Below are 23,479 nucleotides of genomic sequence, written 5' to 3'. Positions count from 1 at the left end.
AATGACCCGTGGCCACAGGCACGTTCATATCCGTCTTGGTGCCGAAGCTTGGTATCGTTACGATACCTATTTATTGCATTAGATCCACGTTCGCTCTCTCGAGTTTAACAAAGATGATACAATTTCCATAGTGCAGAATGCAGACCGTAACATAGCTCACGCACAGCTCCAGACACCGACACAATGATATCACGTCGTCTCAAACACATGGGCACCGCCACTCCCTGACGTCTAGCGCCAAACACATTTGTGAGTTATCATCGTACCATATCATCGGTTTCAGATCATTCGGCGAAGTAGAGGGTGAGTACAGAGGAAGTAATTCATGAGATTTGGGAGGCAAGAAGGAGCTGCGGACGCCACGACTCGACGGATTACCCGAGCCGGGGCTGAACCAGGGTGCTTCGTTTGCTTCCGTCTCCGTTCAAGTTTTAAACGGACATTTATTCACCACAAATCTAGGCTTCACCGGTCGTCTCCCTTCCATGATTTCGGTTCCCTATTATTGACGAGAGGGAGGCTGATGAATGATGAAGGCCAGGCGCACAAAAAGAGGTACAGAATACAGTCACCGAGACACAGGGCGGCGTGCTGTTCGGGAACGTAACGAATGCGCGCCTTGTCCGAGTTAGCAAAATATCGTGTCACTCCTTTGCGTCCATATCCATCCGAAATCTAAGTGGTTCCCCCAGAATCCTGTCTGATCGCCGTCCGTGTACACAGCACCTCTGCTTTGCCTTCTCGGTCAGATGATTCATTCCCCTTGGGCCTCGGCGGCTGGCCAGCGCCGCATCATGCCAACATCACGTCTAATCCCCATCCTTGTATTCAGGAACAAACTCGCGTAGGTGGTCTATTTATTGCCTACTCCAAATACCAGTACGCCTACTGTACCCACGGCACTTCGTCCTCAAGCTGTTTCGCGATGCTGTGGCCCTATCCTCCCATTCCCAGCTGTCCGACAGGTATTTGAACACTCAATAGCCGTCAAGACTTCAGCTTCCCTATTACTACTTGATGCTGTAGTCGACCTTAAATGAGTGAGTCAATCCTTGTACCGTGCCTGTCGGTATCCCAGTACAATCGTATGCTCACGTACGCACCTATATGTAGCTCCAAGCTGTTAAGTCACTGGGTAGGCATCAGCGTTCGCTCCAATATCCTAAGTCGACAACTAAACATCGCCTTAACTCCCGGCTCCAAACTTCATTGGTTCATGGTCTGGATAATCGGTACGCACTGCCAGGCACGCAATACCGTCTATTCATCACCCCATTACCCAAGAACCACTCATGAGTTCGGTCGGTGATCAGGCCTCAGGCCCGTTGATGCCTGCGGGTCAACCCAATCCACGGAAACTACCCTATAGTTGTTGGTAGGCTGCCATCTACGTATCTATGATCTGACCGGCCCCGCAACCGCAACATAGGACACACACTGATCCACAATGATATCGCCTTCATCGCCTCGCTTTCTCCTCGTGTCGATGTATGATATGTATGAATCGGTATGATGCACAGTTTCTATTTTGGATGCCAGGTACGATGAACTTTGGGGTGAAGGTCGGCTTCAGGAAGTTGTGGGTTTTACGCGAGGTGATCGGTGCCTAGCAATCGACCTCGGGCTTCAGCTTCGACGGTGGAAATTAGCGATTACGCGTATAGAGCAGGCGGAACATACGCAAGGGAGGAACCATCACCAAGTTCACGCGTAGTGTGTGAAGCCTTGCCATCTCATTGTTTGCTGCGAAATTTCTGTCGGATCTCTTGGGCAATTCACTGGTGTATTTGGCATCGTCGAGAACGTACTTGGAGTAGAGGTCTCTCTTGACCATGGGTATTGGGTAATTTATAGTAAATGAATGCTCAAAATGGTGCGCGCGTATAACACTCCATCCAGTGCGAAGTCGTCGGCCACGTGGTCATCGACCAAGCGTCGCTGCTCAATCTCAGTATTTTGCCCAAGTCAGTATAAAGTCCACGTAAGTCCATTTTTTGATGGAATTCGTCAGTTTCCGTACTTTTGATGTACAATGGTTTCTCATATACATCCCTCTAAACTTCGGTATTAGTGACCCTATTCCCTTCCAATGGTTTCATCCCTGATCTTTTCACCAACGAGTGCCCATTGTTCTAGCGGTAGAGATCACAATACATGTTTTCTGTAAATACAGTATCAGAAAGTTGCCTACATCTTGATGTGCCCGAAGCTAATACACTGATTGTTCGCGTTCTACATGGGGTGACTCGGACTCGGAGCCAATGCAGGCTGCGTTCCTCACAAGGAGTCACCAAATTCCTGATTTTTTTGGCAAATTTCAGTGCAATATACAATCAACCAATACCGCAAGTCAAAATATACCAAAGGCCCGACGGAAACCAAAATCTAGAAAAAAGATGTTACTCTGTCCGTTACCAGGGGGCTTCTTATGACCGATCCCTTCATCTAGTAAGTAGTCACAATATTGTAGTGGCTTACCATACACCGTGACGCTGGAGCAGAGCCGCCGTCGAGACGCAACAAACAGACATTTCTGAGTTGATTGACATGGAGCCGGCCTGTGACCAGACCGGATTTGACGGACTAATGTAGCTTGAGGTTGGCCAGGCCAATGAAGTGGAAGATGGAGATGTGATGTATGGGGAGTCGGGGGAGTTTGGGCAGAAGTTTGAGGCCAAACTTGAAGGGCGGTTCTTGTATCTATAACTCCTCCATCTCGCTAGGAGCACTACAATGCTCCAACCAGCGCTTGATGTCTATGGACTTCTCCTTCTGCTCCCTCTCATCCTGCTGTGCAAGCTGTATTTGCATGACCTGGTAGATATAGTCTGGAAGGTCGTTCGGTTGCTTAGCTTCACATGGTGTGGATGGAAGATTCGTGGAAGCGGATGATGACTCAGACTTGCGAGGGGCGTGCGGGGAAAGGGGGGAATCGTATTCGGCACCAGTTTTCTGCTTGGATGGCCTTGGGGGCGTTTCACCATGTCCTTTTCGAACCAAAGGTCCCAACGATGGCTAATCCATACATGTATTCAAGAAGAAAGGGGTGTGGGAGAGTATCTTCCGAGTAATCGAGCAACGACCCAACTTTATTGTTCGTAGCGTGCATCAACAGGAAACGGGAATCTGCGGGGTCGCTGACTTTCATTCAACCTCTGAAGTTGGTAAGTAGTCTCAGCAGGGGGCCGAGTGTCGAAATCATCGAAAGGGAGATTACTTTGAGGAACATCTTCAGGGCGCAGTATTTGGTTTGGGGTCTTGAAGAGAACTAAGATCTAAGCAAGGCGGGGAATATAAAGGTGGACGTACAACAAGAACTGCAATCTCGCTCATGTCCAAAAGCCAGCCAGCCTGGCATAGGAATCCGTGTTGATGTCATTCAATGCTATCCCACGAGCTCGGGAAACGATTTTGAGCCACTATTGATAGTGTCAGAATATGCTGCATACAAGCCATCGCTCAAGTGCTTACCGTTGAGCCTCGGGCGAATGAAATTATGTGGCGGGCTTCTCCTCGCAGACCGGTGAAGATACAGTGCCCGTCGCAACTTGTTATCTGGTTTCGGAACGATGCAACCCGGTGATCCTGCATGTTGGTACGGAAATGGGTGGGAGTTGCACAGACGTCAATGTCAACCGTTGAGCTGGGTTCAAAGCCTGAAGAAGGGTCAGCAAATAATATATACCACCATTTCCTGCCCGAAAAGACTCGCCTGATACAAGAAATACAGAACATCGTTGTCTTCAAGTAGGGCCATCCGATAAAGGGGCCCCTTGTGGTTGTCGCGAAACTGACCCCTCTGTGTGAAAAATGGCCCAGCCGACATATCTCGACGGTGGTAAATTCATAGTGACCGTCGCGGTTCAACGTTCAGGTTCAGAGACCGTGTGAAAGCCCCATACGATAAACGACTCGTGAGTTGTTTGACTTGGGCTTGAGGGCCGATGCTAGGAGCACAGCATGTACGAGACCGTTGAAGACTGGGGCATACTCAACACTTGGGCCACATGTATTTGGGTCATGTTCAGAATCCCCAATTGCAACTTTCTGAACTTTGGTGCTTCATACCTTGTTTTGTTGCATCTTGCACTGCATAAGGGATGTTGGCAACTATTGTAGGCCATCCCCACACTAATCACACTCTCTCAGGCTGTTCGGAGTGCTGCTTTGCAAATTGGGGCGTAGGCTCCATTTCGCAACACGGGGATTTCATAGACGTTTTATACATAGCCGGACTTTTCAGGGGTTGTAGTGCAAGTACCCAAGTGTGTATCTGCTGTCGTACGCGATTGCGAATGGGCGTAGGCGAGCCTCCCGGGAGTTGACGATCGCGTGGCCTGAAGGATGGGTCATGGTACTCGAGAACTTTGTTGTAGTGTGAGCAGGCAGAGATGCCCTTGCGCCGCCGCGTGAGAGAGAGAGAGAGAGGAGACGAGGCGCGGGCTAACTTCCAGTTGACTGCTGCGCCGGCAAACTTTGTGATGTGCTTAAGGGTATACGTGCTCGAAGGGGACGAGGGGTTCCGTGGGGGATGGGGTATGAATGCCTCCGTCTAACGTCGAACATTGCAATATTCAAAGGACGTGTACGCGCGAGGGATCACATTGAGCAGACTATGACGGATTCCATCATGAATCTGCGGCATGGTTACTTGAATGAACCTGAATTCTACGCACTCAGTAATCTTGCTCAAAGCCAATAATCTTCGTCGTGGACCACAATATTACTATGGTCACTCACTCTCGCGCATCTTTTTTCGTATGCTCGTCCATTCGTTTGCCTGCTCCCCTCGACCCAGATCCCCGTTCCACCACACCACACCACCATTCCAAACACCACCGCGCCGAATCTGCGAACCCACGAGCGCACGAACCCATGACCATGCATACTCCCAGATCCAGGACCCCCAGGAATCCCAGGAAATCGATTCGGCGTCGCGTCGCGGTGGGGTGGGGTGAAGATATCGGGTGCGACTACACCGCCGCTGCTTCTCCCACTGCCGCCCACTGCCGCGGCGGTGTCTTTGCCTCAATAACAACCGCGACAAACTTTACAATGGGTTGGCCACCCTGGCCGATATCTCGCCTTTCTCTGGATATCCTTCGCCGTCGTCCATGCAGGGCGCAACACGAACGATCCCGCTTCCTCATTAGGACAGGACGCCTTGTTTCCTGCAGGTAAGAATCCGGGCGTTTGCTTTACCCCAACATTAACGAACGGGAGGCGCCCCCTCCCCGTGCTTTGACTGTGTGGTTGGTCCTTGTTCCCAATTCTCAATGTCATTCGTTCGTTCGTCCGTCTCCTGTCCGTTCGTCCGTTCGCGCACTATTCCCGTCTGCGTCATGGTTCACACTCCTTCCTCCTTCCTGCTCCCCCCACACTGGGGTTTTGCATTTTCGTTTCGTTGTTTTGTTTCACCGATCCCTCCAGCTTCCCAGTACTTCGAATGTGTTGACGTCGTCGTCCACGCGCGCACTGGCGTCTGTAGGTACACATGTAACGGCCTGATATAAGACGTGAACGGCTGCAAATGCACGCCGGCATTCAGTACGCGTGATAGAACAAAACACAATAAAAATAGGATCAATACCTTTGCGCCTTCTGCACTTGATCCGCTCGTAATTCCAAAATTCGTGTCCCTTCCCCGCAATCGCCTCTGTTCCCCTCCACATCGTCCGTTTCCGCTTTGTTATGTGTCGTTTCGCCACGTCTCCCCCTAGGCCCGACTGCCTTCGTAGCTGCGACCCGAACTAACCCATTATCACAGAGCACTGCCAGTCTGTATTTTGTGTCGATTCCGGCTGGCATTCTGTGGTTCTTCAGGTTCTTGAGGCGTTTCCAGCGTTCTGTGGTTGTTCGCGAGTGATGGGGCGCATAGAAGGGATCACTTGTTACGTACGGGATTGCAGAGGAGCGGGAATTAGATAGTCGGCCGTGTGTTACGGTGGCTCCCGCGAGCGTAGTGCAGAGTCTGAACTGTGGTGAGCTCGTCCTGGCAGGCGCTGCGCCGTTATCGCGCATTTCTGGCGATGGGAAGCAAGTTATTGATGCATAATATCTCATAATCTGCTCAATGCTTGATCTTCCATAGGGTGACAACGCGTGGACATGGAACTTGTAGCGGTGCATTAAGGCAGACACAAAACAAGTGCGGCAAACAAGTTAAATCAGATTATATGCGAAAAATCAAGGATAGCAAACTCTCCTTGCCCGGTAAGTACAACAAATGGCCCGTAGGTATAAAAGTTCCGAAGGGAGGCAGGGATCCAAAGCAACTTTCTCGAAGGGTCACTTACTGGCACAATCCAACTGCTTTCTTCCTTCAGGTCTCGGCCACGCGACGTTTGATATCGATCATGATATAGCAGTACTCCTGATTCAGCTAATTCGGCTTGATCCAAAGGCTGCTCACTCCAAGAAATGACTTTGACTTTGCCACTCCTTGTATCCCAATGGAACCTGAGGAAGGAATGATAGAGGCAGACAAGGAAGCCATCCTCCGAGAAAGTAATGTCAAGACGACGGAGGTCATTTCCAAAAGAAGTAATTGAAGAGCAGAAGGGCGCAGCAGATCTGCTCATATCCAACTTCTTCACTTGGTGGCCCTTGTCTGAGTCCCAGATGCGTATAGTCTTGTCTTCTGATATGCTAACAATCTGAGTGCTGTCGGGCGAGAAGTCCATAGATGTGACTCCGTCGGTGTGACCTTTGAGTTTGGCCAAGAGGCGACCAGTGGACAAACCCCAGACATAGAGGTGTCTTCCATACTGTAGCCGCGTGCAGATACGAGTGCAATCGGGGGAGAATGCTACACCTTGAATGTCACAGTGATATTCGTGTTTGGATGTGGCTGTGTCAGGCTTATAATCCACGGACAAGTCCCAGATACGAATGGTCCCATCTGATAAGCCAACAAAGACACGAGTGCCATCCACGGAGAAGACGACTGTTCTCATCTCGCCCGCCATAAACCTCCCGCCACCAATATCACTGTTAAAGGTACGGGCACCGGAGGATGTGTCGAAGACAAATACACGGCCGTATCCTGGTATAATCGCAAGCCGAGTTCTATCAGGAGTAAAACTGATCGGTGCCGGGGTCCGCCATATTATCGCGTAGAGTAGAGGATCCTGTTGAGGATGATATACCCTTCTCCTAAGCATGGCACCTGTTTGGACGTCCCAAATGCGTACAGCACTCCTCGATGCACTGAATAGTTGATGGCCGTTTGGGGAAAACGAGACAGCCACTTTTTGGCCGACCCCGAACAGCTTCAAGAGCTTGCCGGTGTAAGACTCCGAGAGATGCATCGTAAAGTCCATAGATGCGGTCACTATTTTGCTGTCATCGGGTGAAAGTGCAACGGAGATCAGCTCATCTGAATGTCGAGTCGTGGTTTTCAGCTGAAGACCGATCTCCGAGTCCCACCATTGTATGTCGCGATTGCGGCAGACGACGAAGCGGGTACCAGTGTTGAATGCTACAATAGGGATTTTACCCCATCCATCGGACGTTGGGGAATCAATGGGCCATTGCAAGGAGGTACCGCTTGGCCAGTTCCAGACGTGTACATGCCTATATGTGCATGCGATAATGCGCGATCCGTTAGCTGAGAATGCAATGGAGCAAGGTGATTCATCCGTTTCATACTGAGCGAGAAGAGTGCCGATGGACGAATCCCATACCCGCAGAGTGTTATCTTCCGAACTACTAGCAACGTGGACGCCATCTTTGGACATGGCAAGGGCAAGGACGCGGCCCGAATGCCCAGTAAGGATTCTTAAGTAAGGCGGCCAAACGCGATCGCGACTGTGATGAAGTTTGACTGCCGCGCTCGAGAGTCTTGTCTGATATGTTTCGTACAGAAGGCACGAGGGAACAAAGGGTAGAGCCGACACATATATATGGCGGGCCGAAGCGACGATAGTATCGGCAAAGTGATGTGTAAATCGATACGCGTCGTAGAGAAGCATTGCGACTTCATCTGATGTCTCTTCAGTTGTCGGCCCAAATAGTGACTGCAGAATATGTCAAGTAATCAGAGTTGAGCCCAATGATCGTAATATTATCGAGCCGACCTCCATCCTAAGGAACAACCTTGTTTTGGTGGCAGAGGGTAAAGCTTCATTAGCCTTAATCCATTTGAAAGCTCTGTCCAGATGCGCGCTTGCCAGGTCCACACGCCCGAAAAGGCTCATGACCTCCAGCCATTCCAAAAGATGGATCTTGCAGAAAACACGTAGCTGTTCCTTCAACGAGGTGGAATAGGTCGAGAGAGATAGGTGATACGCCCAGCTGCGTGATGCGTACTGGAGGTGACGTGGTAGGAATTGGTTGATTCGTTCGTCTAGATCAGGAACATCGGAATTGAGAGCGTAGGGATCCGAGATGTTGCATGGATTCTCTACGAGAAGCCGGTTCATATGATGGATGCATTCTTCAGCGAGAAATGAGTGGAGCTCAGTTGTGTTGATGGCGAACTGGCGGTTGGTACACCGAGTTGCGTCTACGATGAAGTCGGTGAATGAAGCGTGGAGGATGCGAACTGGTAGGTCGTCATCTTGCGGCACCAAGATGACGGCACCAAGGTGGCTGAGAGCGTCGCGTATTGCTGGCGTTCTTTTGTCCAGAAGATCTGCCAACGTCGAGCAGGGGTGTCTGTCTTGACTCAGGACAATAATACCGAGTATTCGTAGCCTTTCGTTCCATGCATCCCTGTTCCCACTGATGTCGCTGTTCACGTCATGAGCGCCAAACGCTCTCTCGAGGACTTGTAGATACAGCTCATCAAGCATGCGGTCTGATTTACGCGTGAAGAGGCCCTGCAGTGCTTTGGAAGGGTCGATGGAGTCTTTTAATACCTTAATCGCCGTTGAAACATAGATGAAGAGCCCCCCAGAGTGCTCGACGAGCGACTGAATATCCTCAGATGTGTATTGAAACGCCTGTTTCGAATCTTGAATCTCACGGAACGCATATTCGATGTACAGCTTGATATCGTGATCCAATATGGTCTTTTCGATGTCGTGTAAAACGAGCAGCGATGCGCCGCTGAGGACCGATTCGATTCGAGGATCTGGGCGGCTAGTTACGAACAGTTTGATGTTGACTGGTAGGGTGATCAGTTGCGTGGTAAGAAGCCGGAGGCTGGTAACAACAGAGTCACGATCGGAAGCTTCGTCCAGTGCGTCGATGACAATGACGATAGGTTCTGGCTGCGGTTTAAGGTCCTTAATAGGTTCGCGGAGCAGCTCATTGACTTGCCACCAGACTCCCTTCAGCCCAGGGGGTTGTTGACGAGCCGCAGCCTTGATTGCCGCACCAACTGGTCCGTCCAAGCGCGCCAGATGACAAGCAATCGTAGTGATGAGCAGCCTCGTATCCCCTAAATCCTGAACGTCTTGAACGAAGAAGAACGAAGCGCCGAGTTGCTTCGCCTTGCTGAACTTGGCCGCAACTGATTTAGCTATGGTTGACTTGCCCGTTCCAGCTGCTCCCCTGAGCCAGAATACTCGCTCCTGGCAGGTTGAGGTCGCCCACCTATCGACCTGTTCCATAATGGCAACCCGTGTCCCGGGGAGCACCTCGGATTTGTTGTCGACGTTGATAGAATCGAAACCAGCATTTGCGAAGGGTAACGAAGTGGAAGGATCAATTTCGGCTATTCACATTAGTTAGACCGAGCGAAACGATGTCGAGAATGATACCTTTAGAGGACTTGAAAATTCGGAAGGTGAGCAATCAGGTGGGTGCGTGATAAGGATATGGTCATACCTTGAGGAAGCCGTTGTGAATATTGTCGAGAACCTGTCCTTGATGAGCCTGGTTGAGCTCAATTTGAGAGAGCGCCAGGGTCTAGCAAAACTCGAGTCAATCAAAGTACAATGTGGAAATTGACAGCCCAACATTAGTTCGTTCGCAAGACATCTTCACCCCGTTGGCCAAGCCCGCCAATGCACCGGAAATTGCTTCATTTCGCAAGAGTCTTTCGGGAGCTCTCATGGTTGCCAACCGAGATGCCACTTGCTCGTACTGCACTAGTTCCCTGGTACAGGTATCCACATGAATCGCTGGATGCATGAGACGTAAGATGTACTCACGAATTAAGCTGCATCATCCTATCCTCCAACGCGCGCGAATATATATTCTTATTCTTTGATGCCTTCTCCGCGATATCGGCTACGATACGTGCGAGAGCTTCGATTTCATTTGAGATTTCCAGCCGTTTGGCGTTGTTCCCCTTCATATTCTGAGTGTAATCCAGCACTGTTAGGTACAAGTGAGTCCGACTTTCCATGATTCGCACCTGAATGGCATGGATGAAGGCCAGCAGCAACTCGCAGGCCTGTCCAACACCGGGGACGCCCGCAGCACTTATTGCCTTTCCACCGGCGCTAAGGATGGTTACGGAGGCCTCAAGAAGGTCATCAACAGTTGGCTTTCCCATTTGGAGATGCTGGATATGTAGGCACTGAGACTGGCGCAGCAGGTTCGAAATGGGTATGCGCAAGGGCGGGAGATAGATCAAGGCGAAGGTGCTTTGCTTGAAAGTACCTTGGAGGCCTCGTGTCCGAGTCGTGCATTGATGTGACAATCCAACACATCAGTGGAAATCAAGCACGCCTTGAACATGAGGGGGATATTGACGTGGTTGTGGTTCCTGGAACGAGAGCAAAATAATCCACCTTCCAAACTGCTTGAGGAATATGCACGTCTGCGTCTGCGAGCACCTGTTCGATAAACGCCTCGCTGGCGTCCTCACTAGCAGTTTTCAGCGGATAATGGATGTAGTGCTGAGTACGACAAAAGGGCCGGCGGAGCCAGACTGGAGTCGTCGGTCGAGGATGAAGAGAATGAAAAAGGGCTGTCCTTTCCCTCTCCACTCTTTGTTCGAAGTCTATGCATTCCATGGGCCAAAAGATGGGTCTGTTGTGGTGGCAGCCTTAAGTCGCGGAGTTACGAATTGTCTGTCGATGATACACGTGACCTCTCGCAGATTGCCTTTTCAGGTTTACTAGGTTCGTTGTTTGTTTCGACCACTCATGTTCATTGTTTTGCCACCTTTCTCAAACAATTCATTGCACCGCTTCCACCGAACTCTGACTCTCCAAAGCGAAGTCATTACCCCTTGAAGGTGAGGCTTTATCGCTACTTCATTGGCATACACCAATAATATCTTTTCAGTCGCTTGTATCCCAACAATGGCTGGAATACCACGCTACACAGCGTTCCGAGCAACACGCAGCGCTCCAGAATCGCCAGAGATACTCTCTCGAATGTCGCTCGAAGAAACCCTCGCTCAGGCGAAGGGAACTATACGTGACATGGCTCGCGAAACGAAGGGAAACTGGATCGGGCCATGTCCGGTGGAGGAACTCTTCGCAGGCATGAGTGCACGCACACAACTTGGAACTGGCTTGTCTACAAAACTTGATACTCAGGAGACGTACTATACGGATTCGAGCACATCTTGTGAGAAAAAGTTCCACGAGATCATAGTAGGCGTACACGTCTTATTCCCTCTTATGTCATCTGATAAACATTATTTAGGTCAAAGTAATGCTCGACGGAGCCGGTGATACGACGTTGTTTGCAGGCCACTCACTCGTCGACGCGTCTATCTACCCCACACAAACTTGGCATGGCGCGAGCAATTACGAGAAAGGTGTCGTCTCAAAAGAAAGTCCCAGTGTCCTGGAGCTCGTGTTACTTGGCTACGACAAGAAGACCCCCGACGCTAGGGATATCGTCGACGATACCGCGCAATGCTCGGAACCCCATGACGACTGTGAAGCACCGTACGAAATCCCCGAAATGACTTCCACTCTCATCCGGGGCCGACTCGCCAATCACGCCACAGAGATCTGCCGACGCCAGCATCGGACACATCTCTATATGGTCTACGTTTTCCACCCGTTCATAAGGTTCATTCGCTGGGACAGAGCAGGCGCTATCATTAGCCAGCGCGTGAACTACATCGAAGACTGTACCCCACTTGTACACTTCCTTTCACTCTTCGGCCGACTGGATCGAGCCGGAAAGGGATTCGACCCCACAGTACAAGTAGCTCCCGAAACTGAAGCTGGAGAAGCGAAGAAGTATCTTGAACGATGGGCACCAAGAACGGACCAACCGGTATTCAAGATGGACGTACCCTCCGCGAAGGGCCACAGGACGCGTAAATTCCTCGTTTGGGGTGCGATAGCCGACCCAGAATCACCATTTGGGCGCGCAACTCGCGGATACCCTGGGGTCGAAGTCATCGATGGAGTCGTTTCTTCGACGCCAATGTTTCTCAAGGAGCAGTGGCGAGATGTCGCTTCAAGACTCGAGACGGTGACACTGCAAGAACTCAACGACAAGGGCGTGAAGCATGTCCCTACGTTGGTATGCGGAGGTGACCTTCCTGGGCAAGAGACGAAGACACACGAGGTCAACGATAGTAGTTGGAGAATAGGTCATAAACGCATCCTCAAGAGGATTCACTCCAGATTCGTCGTCGCTGAGGTTGGTTCACCTCTTGAACAATTCCCGTCTTCGAAAGTGATGCTCCAAGCTATCCATGACGCATTCCAAGGCAAGTCGACTAAGCACCAAAGACTGTTGACAATACTGATAGACTCCTGTAGGGCACAAACAAGCCTACGAGAAGTGCGGAATTCTGCACGGCGACGTCAGTGGGGGAAATATATTGATATTAGACAACAACGAAGGACTTTTGAATGATTGGGACCTTGCGCGTAAGGAAGCGGAGGACGATGGTGGACATCAGGTCTCTGAGAGAACGGTAAGCTCCACATCTATCCGCGACGAGCATGACTGACGTAGGCAGTGCTTGTCAGGGTACATGGCAATTCATGTCTTTCGGACTCCTCCGAGATCCCCACAAACGACATACGGCACGCGATGACCTTGAGTCATTCTTCTGGGTTGTCCTGTATTACGGGCTTCACTACATGTCGCACTCGCTCGCCAAGGCAATACAGGGGGTGCTGGTAGATATATTCGACAAGTTCAGCTTCACCCACCCAGACGGTATTGCTCGAGGAGGCATCGCAAAAGTGGCACTTGTCACCAGTAACGTCTACATTGGTCGGCGATCACGCCCTGAACTTGTATTCACTCGCTGTCCACCTCTCACGGACTTCATCTTTCGGGCTGTCTCCATCCTCAGGCAATGGCACGGCCGCTACGACCCTACTATAAATGGTCCGACTCCTGATGACGATGAAGAATATATCCCTGCTACGCATGCGGATATGGAGAAGACATGGGATCAGGCACTACATTCTTCGTTGTGGCCAGAGGGCGACCATGCTATTGACCAAATCAGACGCACCAAGACATATGATTTCATCGCTCGTAGAGAACGACCAGAATGGACCGATTTGAAGCGCTCTCGACTTCGCGAACTCATTGACAATGAAGATGAGGATGGATTTCCCAGAAAGAAGAGGCGAAAGACTTGTCATGGCTCTGAGGCAGCGCATCTTTAAGATCCAATCAACCATACTACCTTCTCTACTCTGTACGAGGCTATAAATTATAATTGTATAGAATACCCGGGCTTTTTTGATAGATTTGTTGGACGATTCAGATATTTCTCAGCCGGTAGTTTAGGCTAGCCCAAAAAGTCCTTTCTGTGCCGCATGGAAATTGGTAGAAGTGGGAGTGTCGCTTCCTAGATCATCGCTGCTTAGGATAGTACCATGCATACCACAACGAAGGGAGACTTCGACGATAAGGCGACCTGATCACGACGAGGCGACGCGAAGGAGAGGATGGCGAAGAACAAATCGGTAAAAACGAGACATTTGCAAACGCACAAGTCATTTGCGAAATAGGGGACCCCTAAAGGCTCTTTACCTACGTTGCACTGAGATCGTGTGAACCTCTTCGTATCCAGGAGCCAAAGAAGTATCGCGCTCGACTCTTTGAAACCACTGGCGCCTCCGAGCACCAGCCCCACCTCTGAGAATGTAACAAGAATCAACTCAGGTTCTGCAACATTTGTTCGAGAAAGTATCGTGATGTGATCGTGAACGAAGATATGCAGATGGTCGGACAAAGACTTCGTCAGAACGTAACCTGGAAGCAAGTCGCCTTGTGCGAACGCCACGCTTGCTTCTGATGCTCTTGGCTGCACTGTGAGGATAAAATGCAGGATCAGGATGAGATTGTTCCTACACAACAGTAGATGAAGAATACTCGCATAAACTGCTGATTTACACCTACATAGGGATCAAGGCAGTAGTCAGCACCTGAATGGATTTGCGAACATCGGACAACTCTAAGAAAATTCACCTTGAGCATTGGAGCAGTTGCCCTCCTCCATTAGATGCAGAGAGTCCGCAGTTCGTGCTGCCACATTTATGCAATGATTCTTCGAGAAGGGCTTTAACTTGTATCATGTGAGTTCGCATTGTACTGCAAATCAGGCTGTGTCTCAACCACGCTTCGTGCAAAAATGAGGATACGATGGGGGACTTACGGGTCAGAGGTTAAGGAAGCGATGCAGCGCGAGCTGGTCTCTGCGGCGAACTGGCCGCGATAGACCTGTACCCATGACCGCAGCTTGGGCATGAGGGCCGTCTTGTCTGCCTGCTCCACGTCCGCTATACCCTGCAAAAGCAAGAGCGTAGATAGAAACTGCGTGGCTTCGCCTATGCTATCCGCGTCTAATGCTCCAACGGTGGGATCCTGAGCCATGTGTTTGACATGTAAGGCGGCGATGCCTTGACCGCCTGGCGTTTTGAGAAAACGCGCAAAGTAAGGCCTGTGGAACGCCCACATCATTGTTATCGTGAGACGAAGACTAGACGTGCTATCAGAGATGTTACACACGTATGCGACACCGTATTCATAAGTGCCATCGAGGGGCTGAGCGCGCTGGAATCGGCTCTGAGCTGGTCGGCCAAAGCGGGAAGATGTTTTGCGGCCAGCTCGCTATAGTCCATCAGTTCCTCCATCAGTTCCGTTTCACCATAATTTCCCGACACAATCAAGGCAGACCTAAAGATCCTTTCCTGTTCAGCTTCGGGCTTGGGCCGAAGGAAATTCAGCTAAATAGAATGAGTCTTCAACGCTCAGCACCTAGCGTATGGAATGTAGCGTTTACCTGAGCTGACAATGCCCGAAATTCATGGCCCTCGAGTGCAATTTCGTTGGCCCCGTCAATGACCCCAGCAAGCTTGGCCAACGAGTCAACAGAAACATTCTCGAGCATCTCTCGCGATCGGCCACCATAACTCATCTTGAGGGGTCTAGCTGGTAGCACGTATTAACGAAGCACGAGTGTAGCCTCGTCGCGTAACGGCGTTTCGATTTTTTGTCAAGGTTGGTTCACCTATTCGCAGGGTGGCGCCCCGACTCCACTTCACCGGTCACCAACTTCCAGTGAACAGCGAAGGCTTCCAACAGTGACTTGCGCAATCTGATATAGACCTGGTTCTGAATCAGGCCCTACAACCACAGTTCTCGACAAAGTCCATCGATAGTTCTACTATCATAGAACCCCCTCGTGTTTACGGCGTGCTGGTCTTCTCTCCCAACAACATGTCGAATTTTCACATCGATTGCATGCTCGGCACGATACAGGGAAAACGCAAGCGTTAGCCTCAAAAGCCCAACTCGAATTGACCACCATACACGCAACAACGCACTGATGGAAGCAGAAACCACTGCTACTGTCCACTCACCCCAGAACGACATGCCTCTGATTACAACCGAAGGTGCTCCTCATGCGGATCCCAGAAGCGATGCCTCTACGAGTCGAACCACGGCTTGTGTACTGCACGATGAAGATTATTACTTTGACTTCGTCATATTCCAGGCGAGTGTTTGTATGTTGAATTCAAGTGTAATGAGCAAAGTCTGAGTACGGGGTCTCTACCGCTCCAGGTTGGCGATCGTTTGTTCAAAGTCCCCCGCCACAAATTCGTGGAAGAATCCGTCATATTCCGTTCAATGTTTGATCTCCCATTGGGCGAGAAACGCGCGGACGGTCTCACTGACGAGCAGCCGCTGAGACTCGACGGGGTCGAGCAAGCGGACTTTCGTCACTTCCTCAAATACCTCTATCCTAGGTTAGCAATGTCGTATGCATCTCCCTAAACAAACTCCAACATGCCGCGATTCAGAGGTATCGACAGGCCCATTTCCTTAACGCTAGACGAATGGCTAACCGTCTTGAAACTCTCTTCGTTATGGGAGATGGACCGCATCCGGAATGACGCCATCACCAACCTCCCTGCCCTCCTCACGAATCCCGCGCAGAAACTGGGCGTCGCTATCGATTACAACATCGAGTTCTGGCTCGTCCCCGCCATGCAAGAACTAGTGCAGCGCGAGGCGCCATTGTCCGTCGCCGACCTCGAGCATATTGGCATCGAGTGCGCACTGCGGCTCGCCACCATCCGTGAGGCTTGTCTACCTCACAACTACCGACACAGCTATACCTTTGGGAGGAGCGGCATTGCCCCCGAGTCTAGGAGAGGCGCGGTGACATATGACTGCCAGGAGCGAATCGAACATGACTTCAAGGGTTTCATAACGATCCCACCCCTCAAGTACGACAAGGCGCTAACTGCTGTTGAGCTGGTAGAAGAAGCTCGTCCCCCTGCAGAAGTACCGGTTCAGCCAGTGCGGTGCTCGCGTGGGCGAGGCCGAGGTCGCGGCCGACAGTTTATATATGCAGACTGAAGTCGATGTCGTGACTAAGAAGCGGTAGTACTCTCCTGTTGTATTCAAGGTCCCATGAACAGATATCTCAGGAAGCGTACTGTGGCAATATTCATCGACTGCGCAGTGAAGCAAAAGGCCAATTTCAGCGCAGAAGAGACGGTCATGCGGTGTTACCTACCCAATCATCCTTTGCAATGAGGCCCAACTTCCTTAGCCATGAGGTGGCACCATGACTCCTGCAGACTTCTCGCACCTCACTGATCACACGTAAAAGCATCATAGAAAGTCCTTTCGCGCCTGTCCAACCCCTTCGATCTGGCCACTTTCGCGAGCATGTTATACACTGTCGACAACGACAGCCCCTCGTCCTCTCCCCCTTCATCCAAACCAATACGCAACGACACCTTCTACCTAGACTCTATCACTTTCCAGGTAAGCCTCACGTTTGACTATCTAGAGCATCGTTCTGAGTCATACCCAGGTCGAAGATGAACTCTTCAAAATCCCTGTTCGCTTCATCTCCTCCTTCAAGACCGAGCCGTTCCAAACTCTCGCCACTCGTTCTTTACCTTCGGGCGACAATTCCACTGAAGGCTTGAGCGACGAAGATCCTATCATATTACCGGATACCTCCAAAGTCGACTTCCAGCGCTTGCTCCAAGTCATCTGTCCTCTGTAAGCGTTCTACAGTGGCTATTCCTGTGCGCCTGGGGCCTGAGCTTACTGTATCTGTCATTGTAGGGACTTTGAACCCGAACCCATAAGATCGCTTGACGTCTGGAGCTCGGTCTTGAAGCTCTCGACGCAATGGGGGTTCTTCCGCGTTCGGACACTGGCAATCAAGACGATAAACACACTAGATCTCAGCAACGGTGACCTCATCCGGTTTGGGCGCGAGTACAAAGTATCGGACTGGTTGGTCAAGGGATACTTCGGCTTTGCAACGCAAGTCGATCCGCTGAGCTTGACCGATGTGAAGGATGTTCTTCGGGGGTTGGAAATTGACGAAGGGTTGGACCAAATCGTGAAGTTGGCTGGTCTACGTGAGAAGGACCGAGGCGAGAAACCTTTGTCATACATCGACTTACCACCCCAACCCCCTTCTCCCAAGCCAATGCTTGATGATCCTTTCTCGTCAATCAAACGAATGAAGGGCAAGGTAAAACAGCCAATGCCGTCGCCATCACGGTGTCCAACCCCCCCTCCACCTCTTTCTCCTGGTTTCGGTTTCGGAGTACCCAGAGCTAAGGGTATAGGCGGACTAAATATGGATTCGATCCGTACCATGTTCAAATCCGAAGTCGACGAAGTGGTGATGTTCGAGAAATACCTGAGTACGGAAATATAGGCGCCAGTAGTGCAGTGGAATTTCTCTATTACAAGCATTGTCAGTCATCATGCATCATCTCTGACACAAACTATCAACCTCATGTCACGACGTTCAAGGGTACATAGTTTATCACCGCAAGATGCACGACGTAGAAGAGAAGTCCAGCCATGATGCGACATTTTACCTAATCTGAATCGTGGTTTGCAATGAGGTGCAACTTCTTTGTTAGCACAGTGAATCCCATAGATTCCTTCGACGTTTCCATTGCCGCCAACCAACCCCCCCGTTAAAAGCAGGATGAAAAATCTTCGCTTCCCCGCTAAGCCCATCTCTTCCAACCAGCGTACTATCTACTATAGCCTAGTGGCGTGACACACATGGTCGACAACAACGAGCCACTTTCTTTACCTGTCCAATCGCTCAAACCGATTCACAACAGCAAGTTCTACATGGATTGCATTACGTTCCAAGTGCGTGCCCCTTGGAATCCAACCAAACGATACCTAAAGTGTTACTCAGGTCGAGAATGAACTCTTCAAAATCCCTGTGCGATGCATCTCCTTCAATACCGAACCGTTTCGAACCCTCGCCTCACGTTCTTTGCCCTCCGGGGATAGTCCAGTTGAAGGCGAGAGCGACGAAAGCCCGATTATATTGCCTGATACTTCAAAGGTTGACTTTGAGGGGTTGCTCGAGGTAATCTGCGATCTGTGGGTAACACTTTTGGTTGACTATTTTGCACCTTGGTTTGACATTTTACAAGCGATCTCAAACGGGAAAAAAACAAATCCAAAGATGTGTGGATCTCAGCGCTGAAGTTATCAACAAAGTGGAGGCTCATTGACGTTCGAAGGATGGCCATTGAGGTGCTGAACGGGAGGGGAATCACTCCAGGTCAACTCATCCAGTACGCGCGCGACTACAAAGTGGCCCAATGGCTGGTCCAAGGCTATCACGGCTTTGCGATGCAGGAATCACCGCTGGGCCAGTCGGAGGCGCAGGAGATCACGTATGGCTTGAACGCAGCTGAGGGATTGGATTGCATCTTGAAGCTTGCTGCTCTACGCGAAAATGGTCTCACCCGAACGCCTCGTCCATCGAGCGCATCATCTGGCAAACTTGCCTCCTCTGCCGCTGCCAACGAAGTCGTTGTCAAGACTATAACGGTGAAGATGGAGACAATTCGTGGTGTGTTCAAAGACGAGATAGATGAATTGAGTACTTTTGAGAAGTACTTTTACTTAGAGATATAGAAGTAGATGCCCCTCCAATGAAATCACAACGGAGTCGGAGTCGAGTCCAGTGGTGGAAGCCGCTGAGTATCAAATATAGACTGGCCTTAGTATGGGCGTCCCTAACTGCCCTTTGTTATCCTATCGTCTATACTAAGTCAACACCACTGGCAGAGTAGCAGTCACCGCAAATGAATTCTGCCGTCCCCCAAGCTCCAGTTCGCAACAAGACATTCTACATGGATATCTCTATATTTCAAGTAAGCCCTTCCGTCATCGCGCCTTTCGCAGGAACTGACGCGGGTTTGTGATCATTGAAGGTAGAGAATGACTTATTCAGGATCCCTACGAGTTACCTCAAGAAATACTCGGTGATTTTTCATCAAATGCCGTCTCTCAACGCGCATCCAGGAGCAGAAGCTGCGGGACAAAGCGACGGGAACCCCATCAAGCTCGAAGGTGTTAGCAAGGTTGAATTCGAGCGATTTCTGACGGTCGTAGGCAAATAGTGTGTGCCATGAAACAATTCCAGTGGCGGCGATTCTATTCCTAACATGGATCTATGTCTGTAGTGAAGTCGAGCCGAGCAAGTCGTTTGACGCTCCCCACTGGCTTTCGGTATTGAAGCTAGCTAACCTATGGGGGTTTTCTGACCTTCGGAAAACTGCCATCACGAAACTTTCGTCCGAAGAACTCCGTCGCGCATCCACAGCTACGGTCCGGCTTCATTACGGCCGTCTACACAAAGTTGAGCAATGGGTCGAGCAAGCTTATACCGAGCTCGTAGATCGGCGAGAAAAGATCGGCGAGGATGAAGCTGAGTTGATTGGCTGGAAAGTTTCACTCAAACTCTGCCACCTCCGAGAGGACTTCCATGGGCCACCGAAAACAGTGACAGCCGTGGCAACGAACACTGCCGTTCTCGTTCCCCCTGCTTCGCAGCCGTTTGTCTTCTCGCCAAACAACAATATTTTTGGATCATCCTTGCCCAATACTACACAAACCTCGTCGCCTAGTAGGTCTGGCTTTGGAACGTTCGGTGGAGGTGGCTTTGGGGTGCCTCCGTTGAGCCCAGGACCCTTTGCTGCCTCCGCAACGAAGAAAGAGTCACCAGCCACGTCGAGTCCAACACCTCCGACGACTAGTCTATCAGCAGTGCGGCAAGTGTTCGCAGCTGAGCTGAAGGAGATTAGAGAGGCGGGCGCTGCCTTGAATGTTCCACCGCCTAGAGCATCATAGGTAGGGTCCTTCGGAACCTGGCCATTGGGTTTGGCAACGAACTGTGGTATGTAGAGCGGAAGCGGATGGATTATTTAATTATCAACCTAGTTGAGATGTACTACATATTAGTCTTTGAGCGATCAGGAACCTTTGTGTTTTGGTCCATCGAGCGCCTGCAAAGTCTCGCTGCGAAATCACCACGCCACTAACATCACCTACTCCAGGCTGTGCTCAGTCCGATCCCGCCATCTCACACAACACACTCACCAAGCATTACTCAGGTCGTGGTCTCATGGATTTTTTGGTCCCTTTACAGTTCCTTAACTCTACCGAACCGTTAACGCTCGCCTCGCGTTGTTCAGGTCTACTGAGTGGTCGAGATCCATCATCTATGCAGTGGGATGTACTTTGCATTAGTCCTCGAGCGGTCCTCTTGAACGTATTTTGCCTCGAGATGAGCACAAGGCACAATATCCAAAATTCAGCAACACGACATTGCCTCCGCTGCGAAGTTGAATTGAAGACGACGGGCCGTTCGATGTTGAGGGCACTGTAAGGAGTGGACAGCCGCCGCTGAGTGCTAAATAAATGTGGACTCCACGCAACTTACACGATCTGCCTTTGTTCCTCCCGTCATATATAAGGAGACAAGTTGAGGGTAGCCCGCTTACTATACCTGCACGCAAATGTCTTCGACCACCACTGCTGAAGCTTCGGCTCTCCGCAACAAATCATTTTATATGTCCTTTTCTGTCTTTCAGGTATATTGTCCTCTGAGGCTGCAGCGGTAGTAACATTCCTAATGATATACTTGAACCCTGATCAAAAGGTAGAAAGAGAGTTATTCAAGATCCCAACGGCCTACTTAACACAATATTCCACCATTTTCAATGAAATGCTCACTCCGAAGCTGCCACCAGGGGCAGCAGCCAGGGGGCAATGCGACGACAACCCTATCATACTTGATGGTGTGAGCAAACTTGACTTCGAACGGTTTCTTACAACAGTGTTCAGATTGTGCGTATCATTGGTTCATCAAACAATAATATAGTACTTTATTGATAAGCTACATCTGAATTGTAACCAGTCAAGTCGAGCCGACAAGGACTTTCAACACCGCCCATTGGCTCTCTGTGCTGAAGCTAGCTAGCTTATGGGGGTTTTCTGACCTCCGACAGACCGCTATTACCAAGCTTTCAACAAGCGAGCCACGTCGAATGTTCACCCCGATAGGGCGGCTGGAGCTCGGACGCCAATACAAAATTGCAGCATGGGTTGAGCAAGGTTATACGGAGCTCGTAGATCGACGCGAGAAAATTAGTGAGGAAGAGGCGGAGCAGATAGGGTGGAAAGCCCTCTTGAAGTTGTGCCACCTCCGCGAGGACTTCCGCAGCCCAGTACGAACAGTGGCGACGACGAACTCTGGAGGATTTTTTGTCCCAGTGCCGCCACCAGCTTTCATGTCGGGCTCAGACACCGTGGCACCACTGAGCCTGAGTGCCGCGCCCACGCTGACGAAGGCGAACTTGAAGAAAGAGAACCTGTCATTGCCGCCGCCGGTGGTGACGACAGCATCGGCGGTGCGCCAGGTATTTTCGGAGGAGTTGAGGGAGATCCGGGAGGCGGGCGTTGCGCTGAGCGTGCCTATGCCGAGGATCATCGCAGCTCTCCCCCGCGCGCGGAGGGCGACTGTGCCTGCTGCTGGCGCCACTTCAGTGAAGGATGCGTAGCCTTAGCCTACAGTTCGAAGTGTCGACTCGCTTTCCTGTTGTTTGAATATTCCCCCATACTCGCATGTAAGTAGAAATTAGAAAACATTGCACGTCGCACCTGCTGTTCCCTGTGACTTGTGGCAGGTGGTCATCAGTCCCTTGAACATGTGGCTCTCGACAAGGGGACAAGGGCGCTCAGGCCTCAAACTCTCATATGATGCAAAGATTGACTCGGGGGAGTAGGACTGTGTTTGAGCACATCCCGAAGTATTTAGCAGAAAGCCTCTCGCAGAGATTCCAGCGGTATGTTGTTCATTCAGAGCACGGCTATGAACCCCGACGCCCCAGAATCTACAATGTGTCACAGCGCGTAGGAGATAAGATACATGCCTTGATCGCTCATCCCTTTCACGCATCGTTCTCAACGAGCTTCCCACACACGATGTACTTGCTGGTGAAATGCTCGACCCACCCTGTAGTATAACAATGAGCAATTCGTCAAGGCACAAGGCTCACAGCGAGACTGACCTCTCATATTCTCACTGGAGAAGTTACGACAATTTACAAGGCGGTTGAGAACGGAACTCAGTAAACGTTTGGACTGCAGAGCGCGATACACACGTACATTTCATCCTTAGCAAGGTCCTGGAGTTTATCCAGCGGTTGGTCGATCGGTGTGAGCATCTCTTGTTGTCATCACTCTCAGGTCAGCAACGAAGTTTGGGCGGGCGTAAGAAGGGCGTAGCGCACCGACGTCGAATGACTGCTTGGCCATTCCCCTCGAGGCATCTCTGCCAGCGAAGTTTCCGTACATTCCATCTGCGATTCATTACTCTCATAAGCGACCACAACTCCACCGAAACACCACCTGAAGTCATATGTATACTCACTCGGTCCGTAGAAATTCCTGCCAGCAGTAACGTCAAACACGGTCCCGTCAATGGCTAGTAGGATCCTTCCACCGTCGACTCCGTTGAACGGCTCCAGGGTCTTCGGTGTGTACGTCTTGAACAGGACCGTGGGTGGGTGGGCTTTAGGCATCCATGAGTAGCCGGCTTTGAACTCGTTTGGGACAGACTTTGGAGGAGAAGAAGATGGGAGGAGGATTTTTTGGAAAGAGTAGAGGATGTAGAGGAAGAGAGCAGTATTGGCAGGCGCACCGAGGTCGAAACCCATGGTTGTAGAGAGCAAGTCCTGTAATTGGAAAACCGAGCGCCGAGGGAGCGCTTACACCCCGTAAGTTCTCGCAGACACGAATATTTTGTCCCTTTTCGGGTAAGTACCCTTTTGGCTTGCGCTCG

General features: G+C 50.7%; 9 protein-coding genes across 9 annotated transcripts; 5 read left to right on the top strand and 4 right to left on the bottom strand.

The window, feature by feature from the left end:
* Positions 1-6,408: 6,408 nt before the first annotated feature.
* On the bottom strand, positions 6,409-7,739 carry APAF1 (wD repeat domain; the record flags this gene model as incomplete). The annotated part of the gene is made up of 2 exons (XM_036777587.1): positions 6,409-6,459; positions 6,486-7,739. The coding sequence occupies 2 exons, from the start codon at positions 7,737-7,739 to the stop codon at positions 6,409-6,411; spliced, it is 1,305 nt and encodes a 434-aa protein (XP_036631207.1).
* A 291-nt stretch (positions 7,740-8,030) lies between these two features.
* PC9H_008066 (uncharacterized protein) lies at positions 8,031-10,447 on the bottom strand (the record flags this gene model as incomplete). Its single annotated transcript, XM_036777586.1, has 6 exons — positions 8,031-9,661; positions 9,708-9,717; positions 9,775-9,855; positions 9,907-10,045; positions 10,101-10,249; positions 10,307-10,447. The coding sequence occupies 6 exons, from the start codon at positions 10,445-10,447 to the stop codon at positions 8,031-8,033; spliced, it is 2,151 nt and encodes a 716-aa protein (XP_036631206.1).
* A 754-nt stretch (positions 10,448-11,201) lies between these two features.
* On the top strand, positions 11,202-13,496 carry PC9H_008065 (uncharacterized protein; the record flags this gene model as incomplete). The annotated part of the gene is made up of 4 exons (XM_036777585.1): positions 11,202-11,498; positions 11,551-12,543; positions 12,620-12,787; positions 12,843-13,496. 4 exons carry the CDS (start codon positions 11,202-11,204, stop codon positions 13,494-13,496), a joined length of 2,112 nt encoding a protein of 703 aa, XP_036631205.1.
* Positions 13,497-14,076: 580 nt separating this feature from the next.
* Positions 14,077-15,253, bottom strand: PC9H_008064 (uncharacterized protein; the record flags this gene model as incomplete). Its single annotated transcript, XM_036777584.1, has 6 exons — positions 14,077-14,145; positions 14,213-14,231; positions 14,305-14,427; positions 14,492-14,776; positions 14,845-15,062; positions 15,119-15,253. The coding sequence occupies 6 exons, from the start codon at positions 15,251-15,253 to the stop codon at positions 14,077-14,079; spliced, it is 849 nt and encodes a 282-aa protein (XP_036631204.1).
* Positions 15,254-15,709: 456 nt separating this feature from the next.
* PC9H_008063 (uncharacterized protein) lies at positions 15,710-18,031 on the top strand (the record flags this gene model as incomplete). The annotated part of the gene is made up of 6 exons (XM_036777583.1): positions 15,710-15,838; positions 15,901-16,085; positions 16,140-16,641; positions 16,966-17,115; positions 17,165-17,358; positions 17,425-18,031. 6 exons carry the CDS (start codon positions 15,710-15,712, stop codon positions 18,029-18,031), a joined length of 1,767 nt encoding a protein of 588 aa, XP_036631203.1.
* A 359-nt stretch (positions 18,032-18,390) lies between these two features.
* On the top strand, positions 18,391-19,266 carry PC9H_008062 (uncharacterized protein; the record flags this gene model as incomplete). The annotated part of the gene is made up of 3 exons (XM_036777582.1): positions 18,391-18,483; positions 18,533-18,723; positions 18,777-19,266. 3 exons carry the CDS (start codon positions 18,391-18,393, stop codon positions 19,264-19,266), a joined length of 774 nt encoding a protein of 257 aa, XP_036631202.1.
* Positions 19,267-19,436: 170 nt separating this feature from the next.
* Positions 19,437-20,484, top strand: PC9H_008061 (uncharacterized protein; the record flags this gene model as incomplete). Its single annotated transcript, XM_036777581.1, has 3 exons — positions 19,437-19,505; positions 19,566-19,753; positions 19,818-20,484. The coding sequence occupies 3 exons, from the start codon at positions 19,437-19,439 to the stop codon at positions 20,482-20,484; spliced, it is 924 nt and encodes a 307-aa protein (XP_036631201.1).
* A 668-nt stretch (positions 20,485-21,152) lies between these two features.
* On the top strand, positions 21,153-22,196 carry PC9H_008060 (uncharacterized protein; the record flags this gene model as incomplete). The annotated part of the gene is made up of 3 exons (XM_036777580.1): positions 21,153-21,227; positions 21,296-21,483; positions 21,554-22,196. The coding sequence occupies 3 exons, from the start codon at positions 21,153-21,155 to the stop codon at positions 22,194-22,196; spliced, it is 906 nt and encodes a 301-aa protein (XP_036631200.1).
* Positions 22,197-22,586: 390 nt separating this feature from the next.
* Positions 22,587-23,354, bottom strand: PC9H_008059 (uncharacterized protein; the record flags this gene model as incomplete). The annotated part of the gene is made up of 5 exons (XM_036777579.1): positions 22,587-22,651; positions 22,707-22,720; positions 22,804-22,864; positions 22,929-22,997; positions 23,069-23,354. 5 exons carry the CDS (start codon positions 23,352-23,354, stop codon positions 22,587-22,589), a joined length of 495 nt encoding a protein of 164 aa, XP_036631199.1.
* Positions 23,355-23,479: the final 125 nt, after the last annotated feature.

Source organism: Pleurotus ostreatus, assembly GCF_014466165.1.
Source record: "Pleurotus ostreatus strain PC9 chromosome Unknown scaffold_5, whole genome shotgun sequence".
Classification (NCBI taxonomy): Eukaryota; Fungi; Basidiomycota; class Agaricomycetes; order Agaricales; family Pleurotaceae; genus Pleurotus; species Pleurotus ostreatus.
This window is presented reverse-complemented; position numbering and strand designations above follow the sequence as displayed.